General features: G+C 34.4%; 2 protein-coding genes across 2 annotated transcripts; both read left to right on the forward strand.

Moving 5' to 3' along the window:
- Positions 1–5,515: 5,515 nt before the first annotated feature.
- Positions 5,516–8,862, forward strand: LOC149406904 (putative O-methyltransferase 3). Its single transcript, XM_089609764.1, has 2 exons — positions 5,516–6,316; positions 8,459–8,862. The coding sequence occupies exons 1-2, from the start codon at positions 5,543–5,545 to the stop codon at positions 8,753–8,755; spliced, it is 1,071 nt and encodes a 356-aa protein (XP_089465890.1). The 5' UTR covers positions 5,516–5,542; the 3' UTR covers positions 8,756–8,862.
- Positions 8,863–10,655: 1,793 nt separating this feature from the next.
- LOC149406905 (large ribosomal subunit protein eL20) lies at positions 10,656–12,188 on the forward strand. The gene is made up of 4 exons (XM_089609781.1): positions 10,656–10,743; positions 10,828–10,943; positions 11,069–11,132; positions 11,611–12,188. The coding sequence occupies exons 1-4, from the start codon at positions 10,729–10,731 to the stop codon at positions 11,950–11,952; spliced, it is 537 nt and encodes a 178-aa protein (XP_089465907.1). The 5' UTR covers positions 10,656–10,728; the 3' UTR covers positions 11,953–12,188.
- Positions 12,189–16,978: the final 4,790 nt, after the last annotated feature.

Raw genomic sequence — 16,978 nt, forward strand, 5'->3', positions numbered from 1 at the left:
TCTTAATTGAGATTTGGATATCTCATTTTTTTAGGCTAGACTTCATTGATAATGTTTTTTTTGTTGGCCCTTAGAAACAAGCTTTGGTCTGAACTCTGAAGCTAAATTTTCGGACATACAAGGAATTTGTGTCAAAACCAAGTTAGAGTTTAATTTCAAATGTGAATGTTCAGTGATTCCATTATCTTTGGTGTTGAGACCTCACACACTTACATAAACAAAGCTTAAAAATAATGTTTTAGGCCTACTAGTTCACAAACGTTTTCCGAGTTCCTATCAATGTTAACCTTTTTAATATCATTAACTAGATGATAATCTTGCAATGATATCAAACATTTCTAATATTGCTAAATGAAGTAAATGTGAATAGACGAATTATTTTATGAGGAGAAAAAATTGAAAAGAGTAAAAGGACTAACTTCATTTTGTTTGGTATATCTGACTTTAGAGTCACATAATAACTTAATTTTGTTTTAAAGGATAAAATGATTAACTTAATTTAGAGTATATCTGCATAAACCAAAAAAAAAAAAAAAAATCTTTACTTTTTATTTCCATCCAATATATAACCTCCAAATTTCCAAATAATTTCGTTTATTTCCTCTTTACTAAACATCACGCATATCACTTAATTAAAATCAAATTTATCCTCATCCTTCTCACATTCCATTGTATCAATTGTTTTGCGTGAAGCAAGAAACCCCAAATGTTGTAAGTTGTAACTAATGGTTTCTTTTTTCTTTTCTTTTTTTAAATAAAATAAAAAACTGTCGCCATTACCATTGGTGATACTGACAATCGAGTATTAGTAAAAGTTTAAGCTGCGGCAGTGTTAAATTTATATTATAAAATTAGAAGGTCTATGTTTGTGCATTGTACATAGACGAATGACACACTCATATAGTCATATGTATATAACTATATATAGTATTTCCATCTTTTATTTATTATAATTATGGATTATTTCCTCAAAAAAAATTATTGATTTGACCCTTAAGAATTAATATTTTTATCGATACCTTCTTATGCGAAACCAAGAATCTTTCAATGACTACGATAATCCCAACAAGTTAAGGGCTTGAAATTATTGAGTAATAATTTATCTTTCGCTCGTCACAAATTTGAATCTAGCCAATAGATTTCCCCCGAGAAACTTCACATACATAAGAATCTACACACGCACATAAGTTGGTATATAAATATATGTCATCCAATGCATCATTTTCTTGTAGTACTAGTTGAAAAAACGCGCTACGCGCGAGTCAGCAATATTTAAAAAAAAAAATTAAAAAGAAAAATAAGTAAAATAAAGTAAGTTTAGACTTTTAATTGTATTAAATATAATATACATAAAAAAAATTATACAAAATATATTGATAACAGAGGGAGGAAAAAAATTAATATACATACAAAAATTATACAAAATATATTTATGAAAGAAGGAAAAAAAAATTCAAAATCGGGAGTAAAAAAAGAATCAAAACCGGAAGGGAAAAAAAATGGTTCCACGTGTCGCTGCCTAGCGACACCAGAATTCAAGTTGAAATAAAAATATATACAAAATATATTGATGAGAGAGGAGAAAAAAATTAAAGGTCGGGAAAAAAAATAAACGATAACATATGTTATTGATATAGTATAATATAGTATTAGTATTATGATTATAATATACATAAAAAAAACATACAAAATATATTGATGTTTGGAATGGAAAAAAAATCAAAATTGGAAAGCAAAAAAAAAAAATCAAAATCGGAAGTAAAAAAAAAAAATCAAAATTGGAAGGAAAAAAAAATGGCTTCAACGTGTCGCTGCTTGGCAGACCAAGATTCAAGTTCGAAAAAAATATATATACAAAATATATTGATGAGAGAGGGAAAAAAATTACAAGGTCGGAAAAAAATAAATGATAATATATGTTATTGATATAATATAATATATTATTAATAATTATGATTATAATATACATAAAAAAAAATAAAAAAAATCAAATTGGAAAGAAAAAAAATCAAAATCGGAAGTAAAAAAAAATCAAAACCGGAAGGGAAAAAAAATGGATTCCACGTGTCGTTGCCTGGCGACACCAGGATTCAAGTTGAAATAAAAATATATACAAAATATATTGATGAGAGAGGGGAAAAAAAATTAAAGATCGGGAAAAAAATGATAATATATGTTATTGATATAGTATTGGTAATTATGATTATAATATACATAAAAAAATTATACAAAATATATTGATATTTGGAAGGGCAAAAAAAAAAAAAAAAAAAAAACAAACAAACCGGAAGGCTCCCTAAAATAACTATGTTAGAGAGGCATTGTCTCTTATTAACTATGTTATGGATAAATATGTATTTGTACGGAGGTGTTTATTTTGACATTATAAGTTGGTGTCTATAATGCAAATCATTGGGGATACACGCAAGGTTTGACAAAATCGAATAAATGGCCATTCAATAATCGGTATTTTTTTTTTATCATTAGTTTAAAACTTTCCATGATGTCATAGGATTTGCGGACGGTTTATATATATATATATATATATATATATATATATATATATATATATATATATATATATAAACAGTAGCTCATACTTTTCTATTGTAAAATAATATATCACTCAATAATATAAATATCATAAATTTTTATAACAACGAAAGATGAAATTTCAAGAGAACAATGATTTAAGATTACAATCGGAAAACACAACCTGCATGTTTGAGCTTCCAATTGACGGATGATAAACCACATTGAATTTTAAGTAACTCATAAGTGTTTCAATAAACCCTCGAAGGTTCACGACCAATAAGGATACATTATGTAATAATCAAGTAATAGAAACAGGCGAATAAAAGTTCTTAAAAATATGTTCAATGATATCACACTATATTGAATATCAGAATGAATAGCAACTATCATCCGTAGTCCCGTATTAAACTGAGTCACGTGTTGAGCACATGAGTTCGGACAGTGAGCTAAAACATGGTCGATGACTGATACATGCCTGGATAGCTGTATCTAAAGTCATATATGCGGAACACTAGTGAAATTTGATCACGATGTGCGAGCATTCTGCATTTGTGGTAAGTGCACGACTCGGACAGCCTTTGGTTGTGGATGGGTCGTTTAAGTACCGTTACGATACACAAACTGGGGTTGCTATGATGGTCACAGTGAGACTTGATCTAAATCCTGAAGTGATCGTGGACACTGGATCATGTTACCGCGCTCTTTAACGCATTCGCTAAAAGGCTACTATCATGCTAATCACAGCTTATGTCTTGAGAGTTTCTATGGTCCCTGACAGGAGTCCCAGCCTTCATGCGACAATTCATAAACTGTCTGACTGCTTGTTGTCTGGCCTGACACCCTTGCCCTCCAAACATCCCATGGAGATTGTAGAGCATGTCTGCGACAGTCTCGATGTCACGATGTTGTTGTTGTAACACATTGTTCATTGATGCTAAGATACAGCATCTCGCAATCTCATCGGATCGAAGCCAGGCTGCTAAGGCGTCTTTGTCCTCTTGAGCCGAATCATCATTCGTCAGAGGAGGACACAGGGTGGTGAGTACCCATTTGTGCTTGTTAATGGTAAGAATTATGTCGAGGTTACGTTTCCAATCTACGTAGTCCTCGCTTTCGAGTTTACTTGAGGAAATGATGATTGAGAGATGGTGTAGAGACATTATGCTTTAAGAGTTGAAACAAGTTTATGATTAGTCTTTGGTTTAGGATTTAAGTTTTTAAGATTTGATAAAATTCAAAGGTGTTATAAACGAAATGATAATCTACTCCCTTAAGAGAAGGCCGCAAAAAATCTACATTTAATTATAAGTAAATGACACATCATTAATGTTTTTCGGCGTCTTCTTCTTCTTTTGAACCTTAGGTTGGTTCTTCTTCTCGGCCTTGTGAGGTCTCTTCTTAGGTCCAGAGGCGGAGGCTTTGTCTCAGAGCATATGCCTCTCCTTGGTTCCTCTTTCTCTTAGTGAGACCTTCAGCAGTGTGAAACTCCTTCATTAGCTCGGTAACAGTGTACTCTAACTTGTTCATGGAGTAGTTCAGCTTGAAGGTATTGAAAGATTCGGGGAGGGTTTCCAAGATCATATCTATTTTGGTCTCCTCGTCAATTTCAGATCCTAGTAACTTCGACGAGAAGAAATTGCTCGATGAGATTCTGACATTTTTTTCCAAATTAAAACTATATACTAAAAATATATTTGGAAATTATATAGGAAAAATACATATGAAAAATAATTATACAAATTACATATGAAAGATATTTATGAAAAATACATATGAAAAATTATTATGAAAAATACATATGAAAAATTATTATGAAAAATAATTATGAAAATATATATGAAAAATATTTATGAAAAATACATATGAAAAATATTTATGAGAAATACATATGAAAAATAGATAATATAAATATTTGAGAAGATTTTATGAGATTTTGAGTAGTAGAAGAGAGTATGAAAAGATTGTATTGTGAGGTGTGAATAAATGTTATGAATGATGGTGATATTTATAGGAGAATGAAAAAGAGTGGTTAAAAGTTAAATAAAAAATAAAATACATCAACATTACAATTTATATATGTTGGGTGATTTCCAATGTTACAATTCGTCTCTGACTCATTTATGGCCGTTGGATTTGCAACGGCCACAAATCCAACGGCCAGAATATTTTTTTAAAAAAAAAGAAAGAAAAAATAATTGGCTGAATTGGGATGGAAGCACCGGAAGGAACGACTTCCGTGCGCTTCCATCGTCTTCCACTCCTCGTACGCAAGTCCTTCCTTCCGCGGGCCATCAGGACCGGAAGGAATCCTTCCACTGCTCTCTCCCGATCGGAAAGAATCAGAATTCCGGTGTTCTTCCGGGTCGTTTGCCCAGGTTTAGTTATTATACAACTAATACAATCGCCTCAGTGTATTCTGATTAATCAAATTACATCAGTATATTAATATGTGCTTTTTTGAGTTAGTGGGATTTTGCATATCAATGAGGAGGCTCAAATTATATTAAAGAATTGCCAAAAAGCAATGGATTGGGGGCAGAGAAAAGGAGGAAAAATAATAATGATACACATTCAAGGACCACCGTGCAACAACAGTGATCATTAGAAAAGTGAATGTCTTCATATATTATTGAACTGCTCTACTTCGTACGGTATAATATTTTAATAAAATCATAGACGCGTCAATTGAAAGGCCATTTTAATTATTAAATAAATAAACAAAAAGATAAGCCATTGTAACAAAAAACACATTAATAAGCTCTACCTTATGGTGCTTTGGTGATTTTGCTAGCTTTTCCAGATTTTGTCTTGAATAGTTGCAAGTAGTCACTTTTCCACAATTATTTTTCCAACAATTTAAACTTCTCTTTTGTTTATAACTAAATCTGTCGACAAAAAATGCTCTACACCGAAGATTGTACAAGTCTCTCTCTCTCTCTCTCTCTCTCTCTCTCTCTCTCTCTCTCTCTCTCTCTCTCTCTCTCTCTCTCTCTCTCGTTAACAAATAATGGACATCAATGTAGTTAGCATGAATGAGATTCTCCAAGCTCATGAGCTTATTTGGAGTTGTACATTCAGCTACATCAAACCCATGACACTAAAATGTGCCGTCGAGTTAGGAATCCCGGACATAATCAACAAAAACAGCCATGATGGCCAACCCATCCTTCTCTCCAAACTCATTTCTCAACTTCCCATCAACCCCTCGAAAGCCCAATTCGTTCCTCGTCTCATGCGAATCCTCGTCCACTTCGGCTTCTTCGCCGCCCACAAACTCGACCAACAAGAAGAAGGTTACTCTCTCACACCCGTCTCTCGCCTCCTCTTGAAGGACAACCCTCTTAGGGCATCGCCGCTTCTGCTCTCTCAACTCAATCCGCTCCTCGTCGCGCCTTGGCAATCCCTGGCCACGTGGCTGAAGGGCGACAATGGCGCAACGCCTTTCGAGATAACCAACGGAGCGAATTTGTGGGAGTGTATGGGCCGAGAAAAGGAGTTCGGCGACACGTTCGCGGGATCAATGGCGATAGATTCCCGTGTGGTGGCGGAGATTGTTTTGGGGCGGTGCAAGCACGCGTTCGAGGGCTTGGAGTCTTTGGTCGACGTGGGCGGTGGGACGGGAGTCATGGCAAGGGAGATAGCCGAGGCGTTTCCCGAGACCAAATGCACGGTTCTTGATCTTCCTTATCTCGTTTGCGACTTGAAGGGAACGGCGAACTTGAACTTTGTCGGAGGAGACATGTTTAAGCTCGTACCTTGTGCCAATGCGGTTTTACTCAAGGTATGGATAGGTTGCACTTTCATTAAATTACCTTTTGTTATAACAAATAAAATGGAAAGATGAAGATGATGTAATGCAGGAAATATTTTAGCACAAGGTGTCGGCGTTTATTCAGGGCCGGCCTAATACATATTGAGGTCTTAGGCGAGAACACAAATTTAGGCATTCTTAAAAAGAGTATCAAAGAAACGATGATACATTTAAAAAAAATTATAATCTTCAGCTATAATTATTATTTTATGTTCTCACGGCTCATAAAGGAAAAAAATAAGACACAAATAAAAAGATATAATTTAACTAACCACAGCTCTCTAAGAAAAGAAAACCCAAAAAATTAGACTTTTAAGAAAATAAAATATAAACATGATTTTTCTTTTGTTTCCCCAAATTTGTGGAAAAATCACAGCTCTCTTTCTTTTCCAAGCTTTTGGAAAATTTCAATTCCCTACTTTTTTTTTTTTCTTCAGTGGCACACACAAGCAAGGTTACCAAAAAAAAAAAATATGACCTTTGAGATATGCTATTTTTTTTACACTTTCACTTCAAAATTGGCTTTGTATTTCTTGTAAACAAAGGTCCATTATTATTTATTAGTAGTATAAGTGATAGTCATCGTACACACTACTACAGATAGTTGAAAGTCAAATATTGGACCATCACAAGTTTTTTTTTTAAGAAGCCTTCAAAAGATTATGACATATCACATATGCTATGGCCGATAGTCTTTTAATGTTTTAAAATTGGGCTTTTATTTCTGCCAAAAATTAATGGGGCCTTAGGCATTGGCCTAAGTTGCCTAAGGCATGGGCCGGGCCTGCGTTTATTGATAACCACATTTTTTTTTTCTTTTCTTTGTGTGTTGATGCATTTCCTTTGATACCCCGGTTTCTTAATAGTTTAATTATTAAATATTAAATAATTAACAAATTTTGAAATTTTTTTAAACTTTAAGTCAATTGGTTTCAAGAAAGGAAGATAAAATTAGTTAAGAGATAGATATTAGAGAAAAAGAGAGCGATATTATTAGTTATCATGCATTTTCAAGAATGTCTTAAAGAAATAAACTCAAAAGTCTTCCAAAAACCACAACTCGTAATATGGTTTTGACGAGTTAATTATATTTGAGGCTGGCCAATTTCAACCGCCAAAATAAGTTTATGTGAAACGTAGTTTTAGTTTACAAGCTCTCTTCGTAAGTTTCGTAACCGATGATTTATATTATTAAAACTCATTACTTTTTCTGTTATCAACAATGTTTTAATTCACAGGTTTTGTGTTTAAGAAATTAATTGAAAAAGAAATAGTCGAGTACCACTTGATCAATCAATAAAGTAGTAGTTTTATATAATATATATGTGTATATACATATATAACCAGATCATATATATAAAACCATTGTCAATAGATCAATACCAACAATTTATAAAAATAAAAAAATATTACTGGCAGCGTATAATCAAATTTGATGGGTATCAATAGTACTGATTCAAAATAATCATATCAGATTTATTTAGATACCAAGTTTGTAAAAAAAATAGTGGCTCAGATAAGTTATGAATTTTTGAAGGTTTGAGTTTAGAAAGAGAAACTGGCCAAGGTGAAAAATAATGATAATGGTTTTTTTTTTTTAAAACAACAAAAAAGGCTATGGTTAATTTTTTTAATAATGTTCAAACGATAATTATTTTAGTATTTGAGGGAACTAGAAGTTTCAATTAGGAATATAACAACTAGACGACATAACAATAAGTTCCAATTATTGTTATTATTATTATTTTTTTTAGTTTATCAGATTGAATTATAGATCAATAGAAGATGAAAACATACTTTTTTTTTTTTAAAAAAAATTCTCGTGCAATTTTTTTTGTTTTCGGGGATGATTTTTTCTTGTAACTTAAAAAGCCATTTTGTAATTATTTTTTAATATTAACAAGGCCAGTATCGAATTTACTAAAATATTTTAGCATTCAATTATTTATTGAGCATTATTATATGGTGGCGTTTGGAAAAGTGGAGAGCTAATTTGATCCAAATGTCTTTAATTTGGAAGCACATGATCAGGATTAATATACTTAATTACACTATTTTACTCAAATGAATCAATAACAGCAATATATTAATATATGTGTGTTCTTGAATTAGTGGATTCTCCATGATTGGAGCGATGAAGAGGCTCTAATTATATTAAAAAACTGCCGAGTAGCAATTGATTGGTGCAAAGATAAAGGAGGAAAAGTGATAATAGTAGACATGGTGATTGATGATGAAGAGAAGTCAGTCGAATTGCAAGTGTGCTTTGATATGTTGATGATGGTCAATCTCACCGGCAAAGAGCGTAACAAAAAGGAATGGGAAAGTTTGTTCTACGGTGCTGGGTTTAGTCACTGGAAAATAAGTCCAATATTGGGAGCAAGGTCACTCATCGAAGCTTATCCTTGATGAACAGTATGAAATTGTTATAAAGTACGCGACTAGATTTTGCAGTGTGTTGGTACTTTAGTCATTCAGTCATGGGGTTTGGTGTGTTGTAGTGCTCTATGTTTGTTTGTTTTGTTTTGTTTTGTTTTTTTTTTTTTTTTGTTGAAAAAACTCTATGTTTGTGTTTGATTGTCTGTGTGTGTGTGTTTTTTTTAAACGTTAATTTCGGATATGTAAATTCTATAGATTCGTGTTGGTGCTTTATAATGAAATAAACATTTGTATTTCAATTTGATTTAAAAGTGGAATGATATAATATAATGTCACGTGACACGTCTGGGTCAAATGTGATAGCTCAAGTCAACCACCAAATATTGTCCTCATATATATATGTAAAAGAAAAATAAATAAAATAGAGAAAGTCGAAGATTTTTAACTGTATTAAATATAATATACATAAAAAAATTATACAAAATATATTGATAAGAGAGGGAGGAAAAAAAATTATACAAAATATATTGATGAAAGATGAAAAAAAAAAAATTGAAGGCTGAAAAAAAAAGGAAAAAAAAAGGGCCACGTGACGGCCCTAGGATGCATGTGGGGGAGGAGTTGCTCCTTATTAACTATGTTATAGATATATAATAACATATACTCAAAATAATGTATGTTATTAATATAATATAATATAGTATTAGTAACTATGATTATAATATACATAAAAAAATTATACAAAATATATTGATGAAAGAGGGAGAAAAAAGAAAATAATATAAATAAAAAGATATACAAAATATATTGATGAGAGAGGGAAAAAAAACTAAAGCTCGGGGAAAAAAAATAAACGATAATGTTATTGATATAGTATAATATAGTATTAGTAATTATGATTATAATATACATTAAAAAAATATACAAAATATATTGATGTTTGGAAGGCAAAAAAAAAAATCAAAATTGGATGGCAAAAAAAAAAATCAAAATCAAAATCGGAAGGCAAAAAACAATGGCCTCCACGTGTCGTCGCCTGACGGCACCAGGATTCAAGTTAAAATAAAAATATATACAAAATATATTGATGAGAGAGGGAAAAAAAATTAAAGGTCGGAAAAAAAATAAATGATAATATATGTTATTGATATAGAATTAGTAATTATGATTATAATATACATAAAAAAAATTATACAAAATATATGGATGTTTGTAAGGAAAAAAAAAAAAAATTGGAAGGGAAAAAAATCAAAATTGGAAGGCAAAAAAAAAAAAAAATCGGAAGGCAAAAGGCAAAAAGTTAAAAAAAAAAAGAAGTTCTGCCACGTGTCGCCGTTTGGCGGCGCCACGTGGCGGAACCAGGTTTAAAGTTGAAGAGACATTGCCTCTTATTAATTATGTTATGGATACATAAAAAAATTATACAAAATATATTGATGTTTGTAAGAAAAAAAAATCAAAATTGGAAGGGAAAAAAATCAAAATTGGAAGGCAAAAAAAAAAAAAAAAAACGGAAGGCAAAAGGCAAAAAGTTAAAAAAAAAAAAAAGTTCCGCCACGTGTCGTCGTTTGGCAGCGCCACGTGACGGAACCAGGTTTAAAGTTGAAGAGACATTGTCTCTTATTAATTATGTTATGGATATATATATATATATATATATATATATATATATATATATATATATATATATATATATATATATATATATGAGGACAGATGTTTAACAAAAAAATATATATTTAATGGCTAAAAGTAAAGTGTGCTATAAATGATAAAAAAATTCTGTAAAAATTTTATTTGTATTCGAGGACTTTTTTATTTGGTAAACAAATGGTGTCGTATGGGGGCTTAAACGACATACGGTTTAATGGAATTTCAATCGGGCCTGAAAGAGTAAAGAAGACGGCCCAATGAGATATAAATCGACATGACGCGAAACAAAAAATTAGGGTTTTTTCTTTCACTCGGCCAAGCAGCACAGAGACCTTCGTCGGCTTCGAAAAATGGGTGTTTTCAGGGTATAGACACTTTCTTTGTTTGTTTGTAACTTGATTAGCGATGGGTTTTGATTCTGATGGAGTGGTTTTTGGTGGTGAAAACAGTTCCATCAGTACCAGGTGGTTGGGAGAGGACTTCCCACGGAGACCGATGAGCATCCCAAGATCTACAGAATGAAGCTCTGGGCCACCAATGAAGTCCGTGCCAAGTCCAAGTTCTGGTATGACTTATATCGTGTAATGCGATGAATGAATCAATTCGCAATTTGATTTATATCGATTTGCCTAATTAAATTTCATTTTTGAGGTGAAGAATTTGTAATTGGGTTTTGCTGTTCTTGTGTAGGTACTTTCTGAGGAAGTTGAAGAAGGTCAAGAAGAGCAATGGGCAGATGTTGGCCATCAATGAGGTAATTCTTTAGCAATACAAGTCTGTCTGAACTCTGAATCAGCGATTTTTTTATATTCTCGTTGTTTTGGTTTAGTTTTGCGATTAGGCATATGCACTTACAGTTTCAGATCATGCTTGGATTTTAGTACCACTCTCAATCTCTATGCTTTGTCAAATTTGATTGCCTCTGATATCATAAAAAAGCTTCGAAATTTCAGTCCTTATCTAAGTGCAGCTGGACAAGTTATGTAGTTTAAACCAAATCAATATACACATTTTTTGAAGTGACACTATTGCTACAGAAAATGTCAAAAGTATTTTGACAACAATAAGTGTTTCTCGGTAGATGAGATGTGTGATCTAGTAGATTTGGATAATAATAAGTAGTGGATTTTATAGTGAAAGAGCAAGTAATAAGTAAGATTGCAGTTTTGTTGCACTATGCATCACGAGGTCGCTCGAGATATCTAAAGGTGACTGACTGGGTGTACATGCAGATCTTCGAGAAGAACCCGACAAAGATCGACAACTATGGGATTTGGCTTCGGTACCAGAGCCGAACAGGGTACCATAATATGTACAAGGAGTACAGAGACACGACCCTGAATGGAGCGGTGGAGGCCATGTACACGGAGATGGCGTCGCGGCACAGAGTGCGATTCCCGTGCATTCAGATCATCAAGACCGCGACGGTGCCGGCGAAGCTGTGCAAGAGAGAGAGCACAAAGCAGTTCCACAACTCGAAAATCAAGTTCCCTCTGGTTTACAAGAAGATCAGGCCTCCCACCAGGAAGCTCAAGACCACCTACAAGGCCACCAGGCCCAACCTCTTTATGTAACCTCTCTTGCTTGCTTTCTCATATCATTGTCCACAGTTTTGCTTGTTTCATCAGATTGTTAGTGGAGCTCCTTCTCTGGCCTCTTAAAGAAACATGTCATTTGCTTGCCCTTTTTGTAGTTCTATGAGATATTCAGATTATTTTCTTGGTGCTTATTATGCTGTTGAAAAACTTTGCGGCGCTTAGCTCAAGGCTTTTTTATTTTTATTTTTATAATCTTTGGATTTCGGAACCTATTATAGTTTGCAACAATATTTCTATCGCCTATTATTGGCTATGCTGAAATTTAATTAATATATTCGCGGTATTAAGTTGGAAAAGAAGGTACGAATCGATTGATCATAATAAACACTAGAGGGTTTGAGGCACGTCTAGTCGTTTTCACTCTGAGAGTTTGAAATGACGGCGTAACATTAGCTAAAGTCTATTTTTTGTTTTTGGAGTTGAGATGATGAGGTCGTCACCACTATTACACAAATGTGGCATCTTCCACTCGTTGGTTCTTGGATGAGGTCAAAATGGTTCTACCATCATGTTCTTGTATCTTTAGGACTCAATGGTCCATCGGGTCGTGAGTCACGATACTACAATTGTGAGCTTACCTCTTTACTTCATAATCGTGTGGATTTACGTCCTATCGTTGATTTCCTCGTTGGGATCTGGGATTCAATCATCACACTAAAGGCAATAATTATTATTGATGCGCCAATTTGTACGAGGATAAATGTTGAAATACGAACGCTTTGTGATATACTTCTAAGTAATTTTTAGAATAAATTACATTTTCACCCCCTGAACTCGTACATTCGTTTCATTTCGTCATCTGGACTAAAAAATGTTGCAAAACTCAACTCCGATCTCAAACACGTGTTACAATGTCCCACTTCCGTCAGTATTTGGACGTTACGTTTCACGTTTTGATGACGTGGCAAGATTTTAAAGGGTATAAGAGTATTTTCTATTATTCTAAATACTTTTAATATTTAAATATTGCTATCAGATATATTAATTGTTATTAAATAATTAAATATTTCTATTATTCTCTCTCTCTCTCTCGGCTCTCTCTCTCTCTCTCTCTCTCTCTCTCTCTCTCTCTCTCCTTCTTCTTTTCTTCTCTGCATTTTTTTCTTTCCTGGTTTGCGTGGGTTGTGTTTTGTTTCAGCGTGGGTTGTGTTTCCTGCTTCTCGTTGGAGAGGAATCTTTTGATGGCGAGGTGAGCGGTGGCTCCGATTCGGAGCCAGACAGACAAGTAACGATTTCACGGACCACTCTTGCGACGGCGGAGGTGGACGGAGAGATGCGGCGTGACTGTCGGAGAACCTCGGCGTGACTGTTGAAGAGATAAGGTAATATCTTTCATTCCAACAAGGAATCTGCGACAAACATCGCACTCTTCAATCTGGGAGAAATGCCTATTCATCATCATCATCATCTTCGCTACATTACATCATCTTCGATGTTGTCTGTCTTTCATCCACTCCAAAATTAATGAAACAATTAAAAACCCACAACCAAAAGATTAAAAAAAAATTGTCGTTTAGTCCAAGGCATTGGGATCAGCACAGGCTTTCAAGACAGGGCTCCAAAACCACTGTGCCAGAAGGAAGCAACGGACGAAAAAGAAAAAGAAAAAGAGTTTTACGTTGCTGGTTTGACGTTTGAAATCTCAGATTAGGGCTTTTCGAATCTCGATGATGATTCAGACTTGACGAGGTCGATTGTGATTCTCGGATTGTTTTCCTTTTGTTATGCTGAATAGGTCCGAGAGTTTTTCTGTGAGTTATGGCTTTGATTGATTCAGATCTTGAGGAAGAAGATGAAGTAAAGATATTATAAAAGGGGTAAAATAATAATTTCACAAAAAAAAACCTTCTAAAATATTGCCACATCATCAAAACGCTATAACTTAACATCTGAAAACTAACGGAAGTGGGGCCTTGTAACACGTGTCTGAGTTGTGAGTTGAGTTTTACAACATTTTCAAGTCCAGGGGCGAAATGTAACGGAGGTTCGAGTCCAGGGGGTAAAAATGAGATTTATTCGAATTTTTATTATTTGAGAATAAACTTTCGATGTTTGTGAAATGTGAAAATTGATTCCAACCTAAACGATTTTCAAAACTGGAACGAGTTGATTTTGGATGGGTGGTGGTTATGATGATAGTGGTCGAGTAATACTTAAGCGACAAGATAAGAAAGATAAAAAAAAAAAAAAAAAAAAAAGAGTGGATGCCGCCATAATGGTAGTGTTCATATGAATTTATGAGAAAAATAGAAAGTTTGAGAGAAATTGAGACGTATTAAAGTTATGTTTGGAATTTGAATTTTAGAATGGAAAATAAAAATTTGAAAGAAAATTTAGTGAAAATCAAAATTCTTTATAGCGTTCAAAGTCCAAGAAGTTTTGGGGGAAAAAATGAAGATCATGAGCAAGTACGTAAATATTGTGATCTCTCTTACTTTTGTTTCATCAAATCTTTATGGTATTCCCACTAAAATATCAAAGATCGAAGCTCTCAAAGTTATCATAATTATATTTACTGATCATTTATATACAAATCTCATTGGTCTCCCAACACATAAGTAAAACCAAATTTTGTAGCTATGAACGAAGGAATCAAAGAGCCAAATATATAACCCTGAATTCGAAGAGCATCTCAGGATTAAGGTTTATCCACATTGCGGCCATCATTTATAATTGCAATATGTCACATTGTAACAATTATTTAAATGATACACTTAATCACAATCTGACTGTATTGAACCTTTATACATAATGCTCCTAGTCAATGAAAACCTATTCTCTGACGGACCGCATACGTGATCTCAAATATAACTACTCAGGCATTTAGAGCCATAATCAGAGTTAATGTAAAGGACGAAGAGTTGATGAAAATTCATAAATCATACCATAAATATTACATAGTCACCCAATAAAATTAGTATTTATTTTATAAAATCAGCAAATCAGTAAATAACTATTATTAATGTTTCTATTAGGCAACAATCCTAACATTAAGCACCTTAAAGTTGTTTAACAGCATAAAACACCATAAATATAATCTGTTCAACAATTCCACCACATGTCTAGCTTCATAAAAACCGTGGACAATAATAATGGACGGAGAATACGTAAAGAGGTTGAGGCTGGTGGCCTTGTAGGTGGTCTTGAGCTTACTAGTGGGAGACTTGACCTTCTTGTACACAGATGGGAACTTGATCTTCGAGTTGAATAGCCTCTCTCTCTCTCTCTCTCTCTCTCTCTCTCATTGCTTGGCTGGCACCCAGGCCGGTTTGACCTTTAGGGAAGTCAAATAATTGCTTCACGCCCCCACTAAATAAAAGCCTAAATCATATAAAAAATACCTAAATTTAATATATTTTAAGCCTAAAATATATATTTTTTAGGCTCAAATGTACTAAATAATTTAAATAATCATTAAAAAAGACATAAAAATAAATTTGCTTTAGGCTTCACAAATTTTAGAACTGGGCATGTTGGCACCATCTAGATATTCATGATTTTGATGCACGGGAATCAAACCCTGTGTTGGGACACAATCTCTGTGTACATTGCCTCAAAAAGGCTCCGTTCAGGGTCGTCTTTGTACTATTTGTACATGTTGTGATATCCGGTACGACTTTGGTACCTCAGCCAGATCCCGTAGTTATCGATCTTCGACGGGTTCTTCTCAAAGATCTATACACAACCAGATAAAAAAATTCATTTATGAGAGATCCCGTGGTTTATAGCCAACAAATATAGAGATCACTATCACATTTATAAAACCCAGGATAGTTAAAAAAAAAATAGTTAATTTTATAGATGAACATGGTTCACTATTCAAGAGGTATATCGGTCTCTCGTATTACACTGAATACAACTAAAGAAGATCAAATAACCAACTCGATAACTCTTCTCCCAATCCTAATGACACACTTTAGTGACTTATTTTTTATTAAAATATTAATAAATATGTAAAAGTAAAATCATATATGTTATGCGAGATTTTTCCATGTAAAAAAAACACGAAAGCCCAACCCAAAAACAAAGAAGCACGATGAGCGCAGTCCAAGAAACAAAGCGGAAAACTCGAAGACTTGACCGAAGGGCATGAAGCAACCCGCTCTTATCTCAACAAGCGGAGCTCGCTTGAATCAACCCGTTCCCGTCTCGACAAGTGGGGAAAGCGGCTCACTCGAAGCAACCCGCTCCCATCTCGACTAGCGGTTTGCTCGAAGCAATCCGCTCCCGTCCCGACAAGCGGCTTGCTCGAAGCAATCCGCTCCCGTCCCGACAAGCGGCTCGCTAGAAGCAGCTCGCTCCCGTCTCGACTAGCGGCTCGCCCGAAACATCCAGGCTAAATCGCCCCCGAGGTACCCAGGCAGGGTCGACCTCGAAACATCCAGGCTGGATCGACCCCGAGGTACCCAAGCCGGATCGACCCCGAGGTTCCCAGGCTGGATCTACCCCGAAACATCCAGGCTTAATCAACCCCGAGGTACCCAGGAGGATCGACTCCGAAATATGCAAGGAGGATCGACCCCAAAATATGCAAGGAGGATCGACTCCAAAATATGCAAGGAGGATCGACCCCAAAATATCCAATGAGGATCGACTCGGAAATATCCAAAGAGGATCGACTCCGAAATATCCAAGGAGGATCAACTCAAAAATATGCAAAGAGGATCGACTCAAAAATATGCAAGGAGGATCGACCCCAAAATATGCAAGGAGGATCGACTCGGAAATATCCAAGGAGGATCGACTCCGAAATATCCAAGGAGGATCGACTCGAAAATATGCAAGGAGGATCGACCCCAAAATATGCAAGGAGGATCGACTTCGAAATATGCAAGGAGGATCGACTCTGAAATATGCAAGGAGGATCGATGTCGAAGCCCAGGCTGGGTCAATCTCGAAGTACCCAGGCTGGGTCGATCTTGAAATACCCAGGCTGGGTCGATCATGAAGTATCCAGGTTGGACCAATCTCGAAGTATCCAAGCTGGGTCGATCCCGAATCT

The sequence above is a fragment of the Urtica dioica genome, chromosome 1, assembly GCF_054948205.1.
Source record: "Urtica dioica subsp. dioica isolate 48M chromosome 1, U.dioica_male_clone48M_v1_H2, whole genome shotgun sequence".
Classification (NCBI taxonomy): domain Eukaryota; kingdom Viridiplantae; phylum Streptophyta; class Magnoliopsida; order Rosales; family Urticaceae; genus Urtica; species Urtica dioica.